The sequence below is a fragment of the Gambusia affinis genome, linkage group LG03, assembly GCF_019740435.1.
Source record: "Gambusia affinis linkage group LG03, SWU_Gaff_1.0, whole genome shotgun sequence".
In the NCBI taxonomy this organism is placed as follows: domain Eukaryota; kingdom Metazoa; phylum Chordata; class Actinopteri; order Cyprinodontiformes; family Poeciliidae; genus Gambusia; species Gambusia affinis.
The window spans coordinates 28,061,451-28,080,859 of NC_057870.1; the positions used below are offsets into that span (position 1 = coordinate 28,061,451).

At 40.4% G+C, this 19,409-nt stretch overlaps 2 protein-coding genes across 3 annotated transcripts in view; one reads left to right on the plus strand and one right to left on the minus strand.

Moving 5' to 3' along the window:
• Positions 1 to 860: 860 nt before the first annotated feature.
• Positions 861 to 5,661, plus strand: coq5 (coenzyme Q5, methyltransferase). The gene is made up of 7 exons (XM_044112395.1): positions 861 to 1,111; positions 2,055 to 2,204; positions 2,285 to 2,503; positions 2,644 to 2,750; positions 3,863 to 3,951; positions 4,082 to 4,193; positions 5,280 to 5,661. Exons 1-7 carry the CDS (start codon positions 910 to 912, stop codon positions 5,379 to 5,381), a joined length of 981 nt encoding a protein of 326 aa, XP_043968330.1. The 5' UTR covers positions 861 to 909; the 3' UTR covers positions 5,382 to 5,661.
• Positions 5,662 to 6,632: 971 nt separating this feature from the next.
• znrf3 (zinc and ring finger 3) overlaps positions 6,633 to 19,409 on the minus strand; it is an 82,142-nt gene continuing 69,365 nt past the window's right edge. The window contains exons 3-8 of one of the 2 annotated variants that reach the window (XM_044112434.1): positions 18,193 to 18,267; positions 16,080 to 16,211; positions 14,441 to 14,548; positions 13,356 to 13,523; positions 10,956 to 11,058; positions 6,633 to 10,280 (exon numbers count right to left, since the gene is read on the minus strand). In XM_044112434.1, the coding sequence (XP_043968369.1) occupies positions 8,548 to 10,280; positions 10,956 to 11,058; positions 13,356 to 13,523; positions 14,441 to 14,548; positions 16,080 to 16,211; positions 18,193 to 18,267 (2,319 nt within the window). In that variant the 3' untranslated portion in view covers positions 6,633 to 8,547. Of the gene's footprint in view, positions 10,281 to 10,955; positions 11,059 to 13,355; positions 13,524 to 14,440; positions 14,552 to 16,079; positions 16,212 to 18,192; positions 18,268 to 19,409 lie in introns of both variants that reach the window. The other variant, XM_044112433.1, reaches the window with a different exon arrangement.

Below are 19,409 nucleotides of genomic sequence, written 5' to 3' on the forward strand. Positions count from 1 at the left end.
CTGCAGAAATGGCCATTTGTTGGAAAACAAAATCCTCTTACTCCCTCTATTGGTGGCAGAATATAAGAGCTATCTTTGTAACTTAGCTCTACAATAAAACAGTTGTTTGCATTTGTTTCTAAAGCAGTCAGAGCCTATCTAGACTGCAGTCTTTGATTTAGAAATTTTAAGCGGAGCTTTCTCATCACTTCTCTGTGTCTCCTGTAAAAAGTCAGAGCCTGCAGCTCCCCTGTGGTCAGCCTTCCCAAAGCCGGGGAAAAGACTCCGCTGTAAGCGGATCCCTCTGAATCCAAAGACGACAAGTAATTTAGGGAACAATGAGACAAAAGGAGGCAGTGTCTGGTTACTGCAGGGATAGGAAAGAGAGAAGAAAGGGGGACAAAAGCTGCCCCTTTTTGCACTCAAGAGAACTGGAGTCAGGCAGATTTGCAGAAGTTCCTCTTCTCTGAGATATTAGTCAAATAAGTTTTGGGAAAAAAGAAAATACTGCTTGTCTGGTTAGACACAGGAAATTTACAATTTTGGTCATTTGTGGTAAATATATTATAAAACATATATACTTGTTTGTAGTAAGTGTTTCGTCAAGACGGCATTTCTGTAGTTCTAACTGGAAGCTCTGCCCTCCTCTGTAGGAACTGAGTGTTCAGCCATCTCTGTAGTTCTATAGATATTTGCCCTCCTCTGTTATGTTGTTATAATTAATCCTTTCTGAAAACTGTCATGTGTGAATGAGACACAGAGGGGGAGACAAAATTCTACCTCTGTTTTTGAGTCTAAACAACATTAAACCACCTGAATAAGGATTTAACATTTCACTGCAGTTCTACAAATGGCCAGTAGAGAGCAGCAGCAATCCACCTGCGGCCTGTTCATCAGAGGAAGAAGAGCTAGGTTGCGCAACTTGGCAACATGGCGGCATCCGTGAGGCTGTTGGTCCGTCGCCTGGCTCGCCTTTCCCACAAAAACATTACTTCTTCAACTACTACTGTTTCATGCCGCCCAGGCTGTTGTTTAAGCCCGTCTTCCTCTCGCTGCATTAGCGACACAGCAGAGGACAGAAGCACACACTTCGGGTTTGAAACGGTGCCCGAGGCAGAAAAGGCGAAGAGAGGTAAGTCAGTGAAGACAGGACAACCGCTCACAGAAGTCCGTTAGAAATCCTGTTCTTTATAGCTTTTCACCCTTGTTTCTTCTCTCGTGGTTAACCTTTAGGAATAGTTTATTGGTGTTTTTGAATCTTGAGGATTCTTTTGAAAATTCGGCTTATAATTTAGCATTATGATTATACTTTAATTATCTTAATTTTAAACCTGACAGCTCTCTGGTGCTCAGTCCAGTACCTGAACCAGGATTAACACACGCAGGAACGGAATATCATAAAAACTGCAAATCTACCATCATATTTACTAAATACAAGATTACCAAGTTAAAATTCTTCATATTTGCAGAGTACTTGCTATTAAAATCAGTTAAATTATTCCAGTTCTCAATTGACTGACTGGTTATGCTTAATGAAAAGTACCTAAGCAAATAAAACACAGGGTATTATGATCGTATTCGTATGCAGAAGGCAAGACATTTATAGAATACCTGTCACAACACAAAGGTCAGATGACCTACCAACTTTATTTATATAGTACTTTAAAATGATAAGAGCTGAAACAAAAAGTAACATGCAATTGCTAACTCCCCCCCAAAAAACAAACAAAAAACCCCAACCAAATATGATGTAAGAATTAAACATGTTTAATGAGCTTTCAATAGGAAATGTTTGACTGAACATTTCTGTGGTTTTAAAATAGCAACTTAAATTTAAGTTACTGATTAAAGCTCATCCCTATGGAAAAAAAAGAAATATAATGTAAAGGCAGCTGGTTAGTTCTGACATTTAGATGTTATTTGTTTCTAACTTCTGTAGCCTTGGCTCTGACACTTTGCTCATTATTATTAGCTAGCATGGTAATATGGCAAAACTCTTCATAATCTGTATTTTTTTTTATTTAGTTGCTGAAGCTTTTACTGGAACAGTTTGTCCTTTTTGTTTTTAATTTCAGTCTACAAGGTGTTTGAGAATGTGGCGCAGAAATATGACGTCATGAATGATGCCATGAGCCTTGGCGTTCATCGGCTGTGGAAGGACATGCTGCTGCACGTCATGCACCCGCAGCCTGGCGCTCGGCTCCTCGATGTGGCCGGTGGAACAGGTAGACACAAGTTAGCTGATCATCCAGCTGAATCCTCCCCTGGCATCATATTTGCATCTTGTGCCTTTGTCCATCCCCAGGCGATATTTCTTTTCGTTTCCTGGACTATGTTTTGTATCAGCAAGAGAGACAGAAGCGCCGAGCAGCAGGTTCCAGCCAGACCCCATCATGGCAGGACATTTCTGACAAGTATCCCATTGAGGACAGACCACAGGAGTCCAGGGCTGTCGTTTGTGACATCAACAAGGAGATGCTGAAAGTGGGCAAACAGAGAGCGGACAGCCTGGGCATCACATCGGGTAGGCTTCAGACGAGTTCAGGTGTTGAGCTGATGTGATTTTTGTAAAAGCAGATCAAAATTTAAATAGAAGGTAGCACTGTGAAAGACTCATTTCAGCTGTTAAAAAGTTGCTGTTTGTTGATTGCCTCTGTGTACCAGGGCTGTCATGGGTGGTGGGAGATGCAGAGGAGCTGCCTTTTGATAATGACCAGTTTGATATTTACACCATCGCCTTTGGCATTCGAAACGTCACTCATATCGATCAGGTAACTGAGAAAATTATGAAAACCTAGAGAAATTGCACTCAATAATTCTACTTTAAACACACAAAAGTACAGTCATTAATTAAAAACAGGTTTTTAGATTCATTTGACCTCTTTTTCATGGCAAATTTTGAAAATTGAAAGACTGAAATTTACCTTTTTTTTATAGGGAAAATGTTATCGGATGTGATCTATATGCTGTGCTTTACAGCTGGTACTTAATACCTTTGTCATATTAAGTTTTGATTTGCTATGAAATAAAGCAGCTTCTAGTTTGTCATATCTCTACCTTTTTTTGCAGGAACTATTTCTCAATTTCAATTCAGTTTCAATTTCCTATTTATTTTGCATCTCTAAACAATATGAAGAGACAGTTTGGGGGCTGTCACTGTTTTGTCATATAGCGACACAAGGTGTCAGTGAGCAACATTACTGAATATGAAAAAATGATGGCTGTGGCTTTCTAAGTTTAAGTAAATTTTTTCACTCATAATTTTTTTTTTATGATCCTGAAAAGTAAAAATATCTGTTCTGTTGTGTGAATGCTGAAAACTTGCTTTGTTGTTGCTAAAGCCTTATATATTGTGCACCTATCCACAGTTGAAGCATTAACTGAAAACTAATCGTATGTGGAAAACTGTGATTCAAATGCCTAAAATTTGTATTCTTATTCTTGGGTATATCATCCTTTTTGAGCTTTATTGAATAAATGCTACTTATAATCACATTCTTAGAAAAGCTGAATTTGCTTTTAGCATTTTCCACGTTTGAGGTGTGGACAGAATCTAAATGCATAGAAAAATGTTTACAGATTATAGAAGATATTGACTGTAACTCACCAAATAGAGACATTTGGTTTTAGCCAGCTTATTTATGGAATAATTTTTTTGAGTTCCTGACAAAGAGCGCTTACAGAAATTCATATTCATTCATTCAAAAAATTTTAAAAAAGACAATTTCACTTAGAGATCAGGACTTTCCACTTAGATCTCTGATTCTCAAACTAGGTCTTGTTAAAATACTAAACAAAATACTAACAGATTTTATAAAAAGCTAACAAATATTATTTATCCTGATAAATAACTTGTTAATCATTTATTTATTATTGTTTGTAGACCCTTCAAGAGGCTCTGCGTGTCTTGAAGCCTGGTGGAAGATTCATGTGCTTAGAGTTCAGCAAAGTGACCAATCCTGTTCTTGGAAAGTAAGTCGCATTGTTAAACGTAACGCCGTGTATGAATGGATGGGGCTGGATTCATGAACCATTTGAAGGATTTAGAGCTTAATTTCTTTTGAGCTGAAATGATAACGTTTAACTTCTTTTCACTTTTCAGACTTTACGATGCATACAGCTTCCAGGTGATCCCAGTTTTAGGAGAGGTGATCGCTGGAGACTGGAAGTCATATCAGTATTTGGTGGAGAGCATTCGCAAGTTCCCTGATCAGGTAAAAAAAATAGTCCATTTCTCTTAGATTTGTATTTCCAGTATGGTTATCTTGTGGTATTTAGGTGATTCTTGTCAACATTTTTAAAAAGATTATCCTATATTTTATTAGTATTTGCTGCTCATACTTATTTTGTGTACTTATAGTGTTGTGACCAAAGAGTAAAGACTAAAACTATGACGTAATGAAAGGTAATATTTTTATCTAAGGAGGACATTTGACAATTTATCTCAAGTTTGCATAATATTAGTAATTAATTGCCAAAATATTAAATGAGTAAATCAAACTTGGATTATTTACTGATGTATTTTAAATGGGTTATTTTAAGCTTTGTGGTACGTTTTCCACTCTGTTAATAAAACTGAGGGAACAGATCGCATGTGCTGAATAGTATATATATTCATTTGAAAACATAAGTTTACATACACCGAATTGTTTCCTCACTGTATAAAGTTAGATCAGTCCAAGCTTTTCTTGTTTTAGGTCAGTTGGAATTACCAAAAGAATTTCTATTTGCTAAATACCACAATAATGAGATGGAGAGAAATGTCAAATTTATTGATTAATGTCTTAAAAATCAGAAGTTTACATACAGACTAATTCAGTGAGGGGAAGAACAAATGATATAATTGTTTTGGAAACTATGGAGTTCATTAAGTCAAAACTCTGTGTAAACGTCTGGTTTGAAATATAATTCTATTTCTGTGTTGTGGCAACACTGAAGTGAACAAACCTCCAGGTTTACTGTCATTTATTGAAATATAGTCTTGGATTTGGCTTTGACACATTGATTGTAGTTCATTTTAATAGAGCAGGAAATGTTTGTTTTATCTTGTTCTGAACACTGGAAGCACCATCATGGCCACATTCCCACTAGTACATTTTAAAGTCAGAGTTTGTTCTCTGGAAGAAAAAATATGTTTGCAAATTAAGAAGAAACGTCATGTTGGAAATGTTTACTTATATAAAATCAGAAAAACTTGCTTCAAAGACTGCTGCTGAAGGAGTTCGAAAGTTAAGCTTAACTGCAGTTCAACTCAGAAACTTTATAGCATGTCACTTTGTGGATTCTCCTCTCTTTTGCAGGAGGAGTTCAAAGGAATGATTGAAGATGCAGGTTTCTTCTGTGTGCAGTACTTCAACTTCACAGGTGGAGTGGTGGCTCTTCACTCAGGTTTCAAGCTGTGAGCTGCACTCTAAATGCCTCCCGTAGAAGACAAAAAAAACCTCAAAGTTGATGTTTCACGGACTGATTTCAGACACGAAGCCTCAGAGGCTCTCAGCAGATTCTGCTGCAAAATGACAGAAAGGCAGAGGTCAGTGGTTATTTATTAAATATGTGGCAAGCAGTTTTTGTGTTTGCACTTATGGTTCTTCAGATAACTCCACACTAAAGTTTGTTTTCACTGCCTGTGCTGTACAAAAATATTTTCGTAAGTCTCATTTGAATAAATAAAACCTTAAATAACTCATTTCAGTAATTGAATTTGTCATTTGCATATAATAGTTTGCCTACTTTGCTCCAATGTGACATTTTTGAGATTTTCACAATTTCATAACCAAGTAAAAATATCATAATTGGAGTTTTTTAAATTACATTTATAATTCCACTTGAGGTATGATTTAATTAATGTGAAAATCCAATATTCAACTTCATAGAATTAGAAAAATGCATTTGACCCCTAAAAAGATTGCAGTAGAAAAAGATTTTAACTGAACAATCAGAAAAAAACTGTTGCTGACATCTTGCAAAATGGGGATAAACTACATAAATTGACTGTTATTTTTTAAAGAAAAATGAATAGTTTTCTTAAACCTGTTGAGTGGAAGAAAAAAGTATTAAAAGATTCCAATTTCAAGATTCACCACACAGATATACCCAGGACATCGTCCGTCAGCAGATCAGGAGAATGCAGCTTTGAGGTTGTCACTATTTGTGCCATGCATCCGGCAGAAACCTCTGGTATTATTAAAATACCCATCCATCCATCCATCCATCCATCCATCCATCTCCCTTAGAGATAGGGTGAGAAGCTCAGTCATCCAGGAGGGACTCAGAGTAGAGCCGCTGCTCCTTCACATCGAGAGGAGTCAGTTGAGGCTCGGGCATCTGGTTAGGATGTCTCCTGGATGCCTCCTGGACGCCTCCCTGGTGAGGTGTTCCGGGCACGTCCCACCGGGAGGAGGCCCCTGGGAAGACCCAGGACACGCTGGAGGGACTGTCTCTCGGCTGGCCTGGGAACGCATTGGGATTCCTCCGGAGGAGCTGGTGGATGTGGCTGGGGAGAGGGAAGTCTGGGCCTCCCTTCTGAAGCTGCTAACCCCGCGACCCGACCAGGATAAACAGCAGAAGATGGATGGATGGATAGTAAAAGTACAACAGAAGAACTTTGTACCTCCTGTACAATCTGAATAAAAACAGAATAAACACAGAGTTGCTTGAATTAAACTGTATATTTTACAGATCTTTGTACACTTTAACAAAACTGTATAGTACTAAAGTTTTAAAATCAGTTTTTTTGGTCAGAGAAGATTTAATCGTCTTGTGTGCAATTACCATGTATATACAAAGTCTCATGTTAGTGATTTTTCTCTCAAAAAGAAAACAAAAAGCAACCAAATAACTCAAACGCTCATACACTGAACATAAGACATGGCTTAAAGATAAATATATTAGCAAATAAATATTCAGAGAACATAGTTCCATTTATGAAATGTGTTTGCTATACAGGTACAGAATATACACAGATCGATTTCTAGCCTCTTTTTTCTTTTTTAAACATTTCTAATCGTATGACAGAAAATAATTATTCTTAGAAAATTAAAAAATATTAATTTTTTACACATTTTTTTCTCTTAAGTGCTAGAAACAACAGAAAAATTAAATAGTGACTCAAGTACCCGAAAATGTTATATTTGCCGTAGGTACATATCTCTATTGCAAAGGCAAAGATTAGATTCTCACTTGATTACAGCACTGGGTTAACTTTTATAAATAGGGTTATTTCAGGTTTTCCTCTGTGTAGAGAATGTGTATATTTCATAGAAACAGTATAAAAACAAAACAGTCTGCAGTACAAACAGAAAGGCATGAATGTATTATGCACGGCACGTTATGATTCAAACTGATACACTGTGGTATTTAGAACTGCATCATTTAACAAAAAGTCACAGTACAATAAGGAACCCTTATGAGATACAACTTTAGCTACTTTCCTTTGGCCTTAAAATACAAACTAGAATCTTTTACTGGTATAAGAGCATGCCTCATAGAGGAAACTGCTTAATGACAGCAAAAATACATTTCTTTTGGGTTTCCAAAACACCTGACAAAAATTTAATCTGATTTTTGACCTTACGCAGTGTTTAATATTGCTGTTAATATCTCACTAGAATAAGGCTCTAATGTTGCTTATGTCATACAGATAGGCCACAACGTAAAGAAATGAAATGCATAAACAAATTCTTTATAGTGACTATAATATAAACCAGTGTCAGCCTTGCATTCACATTTCTTTGCTCTCCTGTATTTCATCATGTGGGCCCACAACTAGAGACCCAGTTGCCTCTAGTTGTTTATTTGCGCTTCAAATAAACAAACAAACAAACAATCATGTCTTTCTGTTTTGGTATAGCTATGTCCATATAATTATTTAGCTTTATAGGCTGTCATTATTCATCTGCACAAATGGAGGAAATATACAAATGCAGACATGCTTCCATAAATACAGTGGACCCCTGGTATTTGCAGGAGCTGAATTCCATGTATACTTGGGGCCCCCTCTAAAAATGCTTAACTGCCGAGTTTAATAGTCATGTACCATAATTTGCAACAATACACTCAGTGGAAACAGTCCTGGCACTATTGCAGAAGCTAAAATCCACATTCTTCCTCATCTCTGCTCTTGGGGTTACAGCCAGTCAGCACTAAGGAAAGCAAAGGCATTTCATCTTCCCAATCTGTTTGAATATTTTTTTATTTGCTTTACAAAAAAGAATCTCTGAATAAGCAGGGGTCCACTGTGTTCTTGTTCCTTCAGCTTGCATGTACAAAATAGTTTAAATATTGATTTTATCTAAAATTAGGGCCTTTCTTGGTGGCAACCAACCTTTGAGTTGATGCCAATGAGCCTAATCAGCTTTGAGACATTAGGGGCCACAGGAATGAACATGATGCATTGTTTATTTTAGGGGGTGGGGGAAAAGATACCATTTCAGTAGAAATCCACACAATCTTAGATGATAACATTCAGCGCTCAGAGAGCAATTTTAGAGCAAGGCAACTAAAGGTTTTAAACGACTTGCTGACAGCGTACCACTATACGACTTTTAACTCTTCTTTCCGGACTCGTGCTCATATTCCCAGATCTACCTCATTTGTTGAAGTACTAGTTCCCTGTACGGTCAGGCTTGCAGAGAGCTGAGGGTGGAATAAAGCCCTCGTCTCCTCAGCCTGACCCAGCTGTCCTGAGGGGAAGTACCTCTCCTTATGCTCATGGTGCTCCCCTGTCTGCAGCTCTGCCTCCATTGTTATGCTCACAGGTAAAAAGCTGCTCTGGGTCTCTGCCCCCAAACCCATTTCACAGTCTGTGTCCTCGGGAATTATGGGTATCCTGTGGTTGAGTTCGCAGCAGCCCTGTCCTAAGCAGGCATCCGAGTCCGAGTGTGCGTACTGCACATTAACGGCGTAGTCCTCCGTGTAATGTCCCGCCGCGGCCCTGTGCACCTTCATCTCTTTGTAGAAGCAGCAGGGCAGCCCTTCATAGCTCACCTGCTCAGAAGGAGGATACAAGTGTTCGGGTGTGAAGTAGTTCTTAGGGGAGGAACTCTGAAAGTCTACACCCCGTTGACAGTGTCCTGAGGCTACAGGCCCTGCTTGCTCCAAGTCCTGCCCTTTGCTTTCTGCATTGGGAGGAATCACCTCAAAACAGCAGCTACAGGCTGCAGCCCCAAGTTCTCCCGACTCCTCCTGAGCCCCCGTCCCCCTGTCGGCTGCAGCGGCCTCTGGGGCCCCAGCTGAGGTAGTGCTCGTGTTAATGTTCTCCCTGGGTTCCAGTGACGAACGACTGCTGTAGTTGTGCTCCAAACTGCAGTTGGAGTGATGGTCCCCCGAGTTGTATCCCGATGCGCCAGCCGGAAGCTGGAGGCAGTCATGTCCCAGTGGAGCAGGGATTGATGAGTCCTCAGTGGGGGCGGTGGTGCAACCCGAAGCACCCGGTTCCCCGGTGGAGCTCCTACAGGGACTCTTGCTCCTGTAGACATAAGGGTCGTAGTCGCTGCTCAGCGAGCTGCGGAAAGTGGAGCAGCTTCCGTAAACCCCCTGGTTGCTGACCTCAGTACAGTCCAACATGGAGTCGCTAGAGGAGCAGTGGCACTGGCCTGAGCTGCTGCTGCTGCTGTCACTACCCGGACAGTCGGCGAGGTAACCGCTGCACACGGAGCGGTGGCCATGGTAACAGCTCAGGCCAGAAGTGCTGCCACTGTCCCCTACCCGTGAAGAAGAAGGAGGCGCCATGTGTACCACTGTGGGGTACAGGAGTCCTTGTTGGAAGGCTCTGCTGTGGTGGCCCTTGTGGGCTCCTGCGCCTCCTCCCAGCTGCCCCGCCAAAGGCCCTTGCGCCCCCTCTGGCTGCTGAGGAAAAGACAAGCCCTGGAAGTAGTAGTGCTGATACATGGTTTCATACTGGGAAAAACAAGCTGCTCGGGAGAAGCTGCGACCGTGGAACTTGGGTCGTTTAAAAGCGGTATGATGCTGCTGAGCGGAGTAGGCGGGGGGTCCGCGGTGCTCCAACCTGCAGTGGTGGGGGTTGAGTGAATGTTCCAGATGGAGGGTGGGGTGGTAACTCCGGAGGAAAGCCGACGTCGACTGGGGTGGGTACAGACCTTGAGGGTCTGAGTGCTGGTCCACCGTGAGAACGGTGATAGGGTTGCCATGGGGGTCCATGCTGGTTCTGGTCGGGTATGCCGTCACCTGGCCGGCACGGTGCACCCTGCCAGGATAATGGACCGGCAGCACCACCCGCTGCCTGCTGTGGAGCGAGCTGCCAGGGTCCATGCATGCTGGTCCTGGGTTTCCCTTCTTTTGTTCTGCATCATAGAAACAGAAAATAATAAATGGTTAAACATTTGCTAACCTTGAACAGGTTCGAACAGGTCAATGGATTATAAAAAAAAAAAACATTCTCATTACATTTTCTCACAAAATCAAATTAATGATTTTTGTCTGCTCAATTCTGCCCATTTTAAGCTTTCAAAATAAGTTATTGTAGGGCGTCCTGTCACTTTTAAGTCAACTTAGCTTCTTCTGGCCACGTCACCCTCGAATGCAACTTTTACATTTGCACATGAGAACAGCTGTAAACAGATGTGCAATTATACATCTTTAAAAAGTATAAACGGAGCCTCCTGCACAACCAGCAAGTGGTTTCTGGATGCTAAGGCAACAACAAAACACTTGTGTATTCCAGCAGCTGTTGTACAGAGCATACAGTTATAGAGCCAGCTGACCAAACGTGCTTGAGCTCTGCTTGAGTTGCTAGGTAACAGGTGGAGCTCGGCTGGGGTTGCTATGTAACGAGCAATGGCTACTAATTTGTGACGTTACATTCCGCTAATTTTCTAGACACCAAAACAACAACAAAATCGCAACTTATTGCCATAAAACGCCTGGGTGGCTTTTTTAAGTGCTTGGGCTGTTTTTAGAAGCCTAAGCACTTGGGCTTCTTGAGGTATAAAAAAGTTGGAAATTGCGTTCAAACATACCGATAATGTTGTGTCTACAGTGGGGGCAGGTGTGATGCTGAAGCAGCCAGGGGTCAACGCATTTCTTATGAAACCTGTGAGCACAAGGGATCACCCGCAACTCCTGTAGAGGAAAAGAGGAGGAATTAATCAATTCAGTTTATTTAGGTAACACCAATTCACAAAAAAATTTCATCGTGAAGTACTTTCCAAAGCAGAGGGGTTTTAATTCATTATATACAGAAGTATATGATCAATTAAATTAACTACAATGCATGTTTATAGCAATATTTGAATTGAGCCCTAATTATAACATAAACCAGTCAATCTTAGATTAGGTTAGTTGAGTCCTTTGCAGCAATCCCTCCTGCTCAGCATCTAAGCAGAAAAATCACTCAAAATATTATATTGTAAAGGCCAGCTTCATAAATGCATATTTAAAAAAAAATCTACTTGATCACATGAGTAATGGTTCAAATCAAGCATTTGGTGTAAATATCTTAGATATTCATTTGGATGTGGGAATGCGTTATGTTGCCTCTGTCCACAGGGTGGCAGCAGAGCCACACAATTCCCAATGGTGGGTTTAATACAGCCCATAACTCTGAAGAATAAGATTCAACACATGCCTCAAACTAAACTCAGTTATTTAGAACAAAAACAACATGTTTCTTCTGAACAAAGACAAGAAGCTCACACTTAAGTATTAATATAAATATAATTGGATTTAGTTGCCATATAGGCTATAAGGAATTTGGAGACAAAAGCTGGAAGAGTTAGATTGTTCTCCACCAAGAAGTCTCTCGGTGCCTTTAAAACTCCGTGGCTTAATACATGACTCATCTTCAAGCTCTTTTCCATCAAAGCCTTTGTTGCTTACTTCATTCCTCAAAAACTGCTTTGATGCCATTCAGCCTTTTATATCGCCACTTCCTTCTGTGCAATCCTGGCGCCATGCTTTGTTGTGTTTTATTCTCCTCACCAAAAAGACTCATAACCACAGAGAACACACACACTCGCAGACTCTGTGCCCCCTGGGGCAACATGGTTTGTCCCTCCAGCATCCATGAATAAAGGATGAGCAATACAGTTACAGTAAAACCCTAAAGTCCAAGACTGGGATACATATTTTGACAGTGACTCCATGGAGATTTAAAGAAGTCCGTGCCTAGGGGCTGCTGGGACAGTAAATGTACCGTAATCATAGTCTGGTGTACTCTGGGCACCCCTTTTCTCTCCAGGTGCTGTGAAAGACTGAGCTAAATGTCTAAAACGGTGGCGGAAAGTAGGTAAAAAAAAAAAAAGGCTGCAGTCCCCAAGCACATCAGGGGGACTTCCATTCTATTGTCCACTGCAATTTTGTTTCATGTCTGCAGAATATGTCATGAACAGAAAACAAACTCAGTGACTCCATGAACACAAAGGTCATCTTGTTTTATACATGTTCCCATTACGCCGAACATTTAACGTACGTTGAAAAACCCTTGATAGCCATTGAACTTCAGTGTATTTTAATTAGTTTTAGTGATAACTGAAAGTAGAGAAAGCTTGAAGAAGGAGGAAAATTTGTATATCTAGAGACCTCTCTGTTTTGTCATACTTACTTGGAAAATTGCTAAAGTTCAGTCAGACTAATTGACCATCAGCGGATGGAAATTTTCAGAACTCACCCTGGAATTTAATAGGCCATTGTAACTCAAACTTTTGTGACTACACAATTGCAGAAATTTATGCAATAAATGAATGAATAAATAAATAAATAAATATAGCTCTCCACATTTTTTACACTATGGTAAAATTGTGAGCTTGTTGCAATTTTCTTTTTGCAAAAAATGGTTAAAAAAAAAAAGTTTTCAGTGACAGCTAACTTCGATATGGTGGCGTCAGTAATTCTTATTTCTACTACACTACTGCATTGTTATCTAACTTGATGTCAAGTTATAGACTGTGATCAATATTGCGAGTAACAAAAAGTCACATTTTCCGTCATACATAAGTGCAAATATCGTAAAATCCCTTGCAAATATTTCTAAGGTAGCACCACAAAAATCAGTGATTCTGGTTGTAAAAAATAAAACAAAAGGTAATCATAAAAAATTATATTTTAGTTTAAATTAGCTAATCCCAAATTTCTCCCACATGGCTTGTGATAAACTTTAAACAGAATATTTATCCTTCTGGCTTTTTTCCGATAATGGTACTTTACAAATCAGCATTCTTCTGAAGGTAATTTGTTGCACCGGGTTTTAGAAAAACATGCGTTATTTCTGTTTTACTTCAAAGCTTTTAACTAGTTTCCCAAATTCCAATAAAAATAATGACACTTTGTAATTATCATATAAAGCAGCTGAAAGGACAATTAAGAAGTATTTTTAATCACGTTTTATGCTACAACATCCATAAAATGGATTCTTTTCTTACCTCCCCGTCAATGTATTTCTCCAGACAAATGGCGCAGTCAGAGGTGGAGCTGCTGCTCAGCGAATCAGAGGCTCCACAGCTGCTTTCGCGCAGGCCCTTCCCTTTCGCCTTGAACTTGCGCGTCTCCATCTTTTCCAGCGCCTGGATGGCCATTCTGTTCATGGAGCTCTGCCGTACAAAGGAAAAAAAGAATATATTTTTTTCTTTGAGAAAGTTTTGTGGAATCTGCACAATGGAAGCTGCAAGCATTCCCTGAAGTATTTATAAGTGTGAGATCGAACTATAGCAGAGAGTGGAGGTTATAAGTTAAGACTTGCCCTGGTGACATTAAGAAACATTCACAGAAAACGCATTAGGAGCCAGATGTGTAATTATCCTGTTTGTCTTTAATTTGCTTCCTGTAACTTTTACGGATAAATGACTTTGTAGAGGTCAACTCATGAGTCATGTCCAACAGATTTGATGATTTAAAGGCAGATGGCGACTCAAGAAAGAAATATTTCTGTTGACGATTAATTAAACCGCAACATGGGTGTTTCTGCCTTTTTACTCCATTGTGTGTAGATAATTGCAAACGGTTAAGATGGAGACAACAGATCAACAATAAAACTTTGGCCAAAACATCATTCAAGATGAGGCTTTGAGGAAAGCTAAGAATTACTTTTTACATTTATGAAAGAAAAAAAATGAAAACTGAGCCAGACATTGGCCAATCTCAACGCGCATCAACTCACTCTGAGGAAAATTAAAAATCAAAAACAAGCAGCTCAGACATCCTGGCTGGATTACATTCATCTTAACGGATGCCGATGCAGGTTTTCTGCCCTGTCATGACATCTCTGTGTGCTTGGCGCCGTCAGACGGCTTCTCATCAGCATTAATTAAATGCTAATTCCAATTCATGCATCTCAACATAAGCCTCCACTGAGAGGTTTTTGTCAACACACAAGAGGAATCCATCAGCGGCGGAGCTACTGTCGCATGACTCCACGCCTGCAGTGGAGCCTTTGAAGAAAAAACCAACAACAAAAAAAAAGACTTGTGCTTCCGGCGCTCACATGTTTGTAGCTGAGTGAGTTACTGACCTGACTTCTCCTTTGCTTTAGTTTGATCTTAATGAGGAGGATGAGACAAACCAGCGACACCACGACGAAGAAAGCAAGGAAGATGCCCATGTCGAAATATTCCGTAGGCTGCTGTGGAAAAAATACATTTAAAAAAAATCAATGTTAAGAAATTTCCACATGCAGCTCATTAAAAAGGTTTATATTGACTGCGAAGACATATCTATTAATTTCAATTCACTTAAAATATTCACTTATATATATATATATGTTCTGTGACACTAATATACACAAGTTACAACTTTGCCACAGCTAACACAACCAAATTTGACACAACTGAACAAACAAATTGTTATGAGGAAAAGAATGTGTACAATATTTTGTTTAATCCTCTTTTTATTCAGATTTAGATTTCAGTTTTCTTTGGTAGAAGTGATTTGGTCCTATTTGCCCAATCTGCCCAGCAAAAGTTCATCAAATCTGTCAGTTGTTGAGAAAATCTCCCTTAAGCAGACCGCAGAGATTTTCAGTCAAAATGAACTAATTGTGATCCTTATTACTGAAATACCTCTTATTCTGTAGCTTCAATCAGAAACCTGAACATATGAGGAGAAAATGTACTGGTGTTTTGTAATAATTAAATCCACTCAACCAGAAAACCCGACATGATGCAGCCACCACCATGTTTCACTGTAGGAACTGGTCAGGAATGGTTTCATCAGACGATGAACTCTTCCACCAGGTTTTGAGAGGTTTTAGGTGGAAGTAGATGCTTTCTTTGTTGGAAAAAGCTTCCTTCTTCCAACCATACCCTGAAGATACTTCTGAATTACCTTCAGAAGTAGGCCATGAATATGAGAATAAAGGAGATTATGCTGCCATGTAGAAAGTCACCCTCTTAGCAAGCTTTCATTTCTTTTTCTCAATTTTGGATGTTGCTGCTGTCCAATATCGCTTAATATTATTAATGACTTTTCTTACAGTGCGACACAACCCTCTAGATCCTTTAACTAAAGGATGACTGAATGCTGAAATGTCACACTTTTTTTTTTTTACCTTTCCCTTGAACAGATTTGTTTTTCTTGCGGTTGAAAAAGGTTCTGATTTTTTTTTTTTTTTGCTATGTAGCTCCACTTTGTAAGACAGATTAAAATTTGTTTCTGTCAATTTTTGCAGTATTTGATCATTTGTGTCCCATTAAACTCATAAAACTCGCTGCTTTGTTCTTAACTGAGTCTTAAGATCTAGAATAAAAGGCGAATACTAATACTTCTTCAAAGAAGTTCATTTTATTCCTCACCAGAAAAAAAAAAGGCCTTTTATCCCAGAATTTCATTATGTTAAGTTATTTGACCTCCAACCTTGCTGGCCTTTTATGAAATAGACAAGCAAACAAACAGGCCTTTGACTGGCTGATATTAATCTGTCACAGAGCTGTGAAAAAGCCTTCAGCCTCAGGGCACCAAGCAACTCAGAAAGACAGAATGATTTCACAGCTGGAATTTACACGGGTTTCCTGCATCTGAAACTTTCACCACCAGTATAAGCTCACAGATATTTTCCACGTCTTTGTCGTGATCCAACATGTGCTTCAGATCTGTCTCACATGTGTTTGCAGCATCTTTGCTCTGAAGTTGGAGGCGTGAATGTGAACTCTTACCCTCGGCAGCCTGTGCTGGATCCGAGCTCGGGCCACCTTCTGCTTGTTGACGATGTTCATGAGCTTGACGGCGTCGTTGCCCTTCACGTAAACCACCGGCCGTTTCAGAGGATCCTCTGCAACCTGGTTGAGCTGGAGACAGAAGAAAAAATATTCTTCATCTTAATATATTGCTAATTTTGGCCACGTATGTACAGTGAAAGGAATAGATGAAAAAATATGGATAAGAAACTCCAACACTGGAAATGACCAATTATGTGGCTAGACATAATGAAGTCTAAATCACTCAAAATATTTTGAGTAAAATATTTGATGTTAGTCAAAAATATTACCATAAACCCTTCTCAACTGTCAAGTCTCACGCTAAACAGTTAATGGTTCAGCTTTAGCCAAGTTGGGTGTGTCTCCATTGGTAGGGTGTTCCTCCCTATGTGGTCGACACTCCGATGATGTCATTTTGTGCGTGTAGTCAGCTTCTCGGTGTTTGTTGTGGGGTCCAGTGGACGCCGAATGCGCCACAATTAATAAAAAGGTTTGGATATCAAGATTTGACCATGGAATTATGGTTTTGCCTCTTGCTAACTGATATGGTCTGTTTGGGAAAATGGTGGTTGAGATATTGTTGTTGACATAAATCAACGGGCCAAGCAACAAGCCAATCAAATCGCTTGTGCTCAGTACCCAGCTAGGTCCATCATGCACCACTGTACCAGCATGAGTCTCTGGGTGGATCCAGAAAGGAAGAACTGTGCAGTATCTCACAAATCATTGCTGCAACAACAACTCTTTGAAGATATTTGGATATGACTTATGACCACATTTAATTTTCTGTATAAATAAGGCATTTTTTCAACCTTATCACAATTTTGTTTTGTCTGCTACAAAAAGATTGTTCCATATTATTGTTTCTAAATATAATCTGTAAACATACATGCAACAGATCTTCCTCTGATCAGATGGTATTCACAAACACAAACCTATAAAAACACACACTCAACTAGGATGCTATTCATGCTAAAGACGCTGCTGTATGACACGTATGCAGCCACTACACAGAGGTGTCTCATAGCACAGACTGACGTGTTTTCATTTTATGACGTGACATGACTGCGAGTACAAATGGTAACGTCTCCTCTCAGTTATCAGGTGAAACTACGCATAGGATAAAAGATATGGAAACCATAGCAACAGTTTGCCAAGCAGACTAGAAAGAATGAGTCAAGACTTTTCAGTCAGTCCCATCTGTCCTCCCTGTCCTACTTTCCCCTCTGCAGGTTTGCATTTCGTTTAAGGAAAGTTTCCTACCTTCTAAGTTCTTGCAAAGACGCCGTCGGCTTTGCATTATATGACAAATTTGGAGAGAAAAAAAAAACAAGGTCAAGTGTATTAACTTTACAAGACTTCATCTAATTTTGGCCCAGGGACCTTAATTCTCCCCGAGCTCCTCCTCCCTGCCCCTCGGCCTTGCGGCTCCTGTCTCTGCTGATCGCTCTGCTCTGACTGGAAAAGCCTCTCGGGGGAATTTAACACAGCCGCCCAGCGCTGCCTTTCATGTGGTCTGCGCGCAATCCCTTTTATCTCTCAGCTACGCACTTTACGACCCAGCAGCAAAGAAGAAGAGGAAAAAAAAAACTCTCTCTCTCTCTTTGCAAGTCCAGGCCTGGTGTTGCAGGGATGAATACCACAGGAGAATTCTTGTGACAAAGGCGCTCAAGGGAGCAACTGAGGCATTATGCAGTAAAGACACGGGAATCAGAAAGACTGAAAAGGGCAAGCATGTGGATGTGTGTGACAGCAGATTTATGTGACTGTACAGGATGCTTTGAGGTCTCAGGAGGTGAGGTAATGTTGTCTACCTGTGCAATTATGAGTTTCAGAGCGTTTGATCATGGTCAGGTAGAAGCTAAGCTTGAATTCTTCAAAAGTATGAGTTGTGGAGTAGAACAGCAGCAAAGAAAGTACATTGTTTAGACAAACAATAAATATGCAGAAGCGGCGAGGAGGGCAGTTCATGTGGCTGAGCCACTTTCAGAAATAAAAAAATTAAATGGCCAAACAAGAAGGATCAAGAGGAGAGAGTGAATGCCTGGGTAATTTCTAGGTGTGTACAAACCTGATCGATGGCATCCGGATTCTCGGATACATCAAAGATGACAGCCGTGGCTCCGCGCTGCACTGCTCTCTTCGCCTGCCAACACAGAGCACAGGAGTAATCAGACATGATAAACAAATGTGCACAACAGGTTGCAACCATCTTGCTTGTTAAACTGACAGCCACTAGAGGGAGTCGTCTCCCTGAGATTAACCCTCTACAAGCATGCCATGAGAAAGGAGAGTAATGAAAGAGAGAACCAACAGAGAGAAGTAAACAAGTCAGTGATTACATTTGCTGGGATGCACATGTGGCCCTTTGGTTCATTCCTACAAAGTCCTGTGATGTCATCCCATGTAAATCAGCACCACATTAAGGCAAACCCATGTGACGGAAACCAAAAGCAACCCCCACCCACCCTCAAAGCCAGGACTAACGCACCAATTTTTATGTGATGCAACTCTGCACGGCAAGAGTGGAATTTGAACTGAAGTCTGCGGAGCGCGCTCGGAAAAGTTGAACAAAGTTATCAGGGGTTTCCAGCTGTTAGAAAATGTGAACGTCTTTCATGTGAGAGGCAGGAAAAGTTACAGCGCAGAGACTCTTTTGAAGAGTTCTGCTACAGGCAAGAGATAAAAGAAATGCTTGCATTTGCAGAACCCAAGGTATCTCCTTGCAGAATCCAAATTGGCATTCCCTCGTCAAAAAGGAGGAAAGCTGTTGTTTTATCTTAACTCCTGCCTTCCCCAACCATCCTTCCTCAACCAACTTGATTCGTACTGCCCTATTTAGAGAACGTTTTGATGTCTGCTCTACAAGATCTAAAGGAGTGCAGCTAGGATCATATCCTGGTATTATCAAGTGCCCTTGGGTTCCTGCCAGCACTCTTAATAACTGGCAGGAAGAGGAGGGGGTGAGGATCAAAGTGACAACGCGCATTGCTGCGATTCTGCTGCCGCCTGGCTGGAGAGTGTCTTCACGCCAAGCTGCAGGCCAGCTGAAAAGGGGGGCACATGATGGCATGTGTGGGGGAGGCTTTTACAGAGCGTGACGTTGATTCCTGTGGTGACGTTTTCAGAAATGTGATGCGGAGCAGGTTTCTGGACAAATTGTCCCAGAGAGGAACAGGTTCAAGGAATTAAAACAAAAAGAAACTTCAGTGACGTTTAAGAACAAGGGAATTCAGAAAGATTGTAATCATATTCAATACAGTCTTTCGCTCATTCTTTTACCCCGTG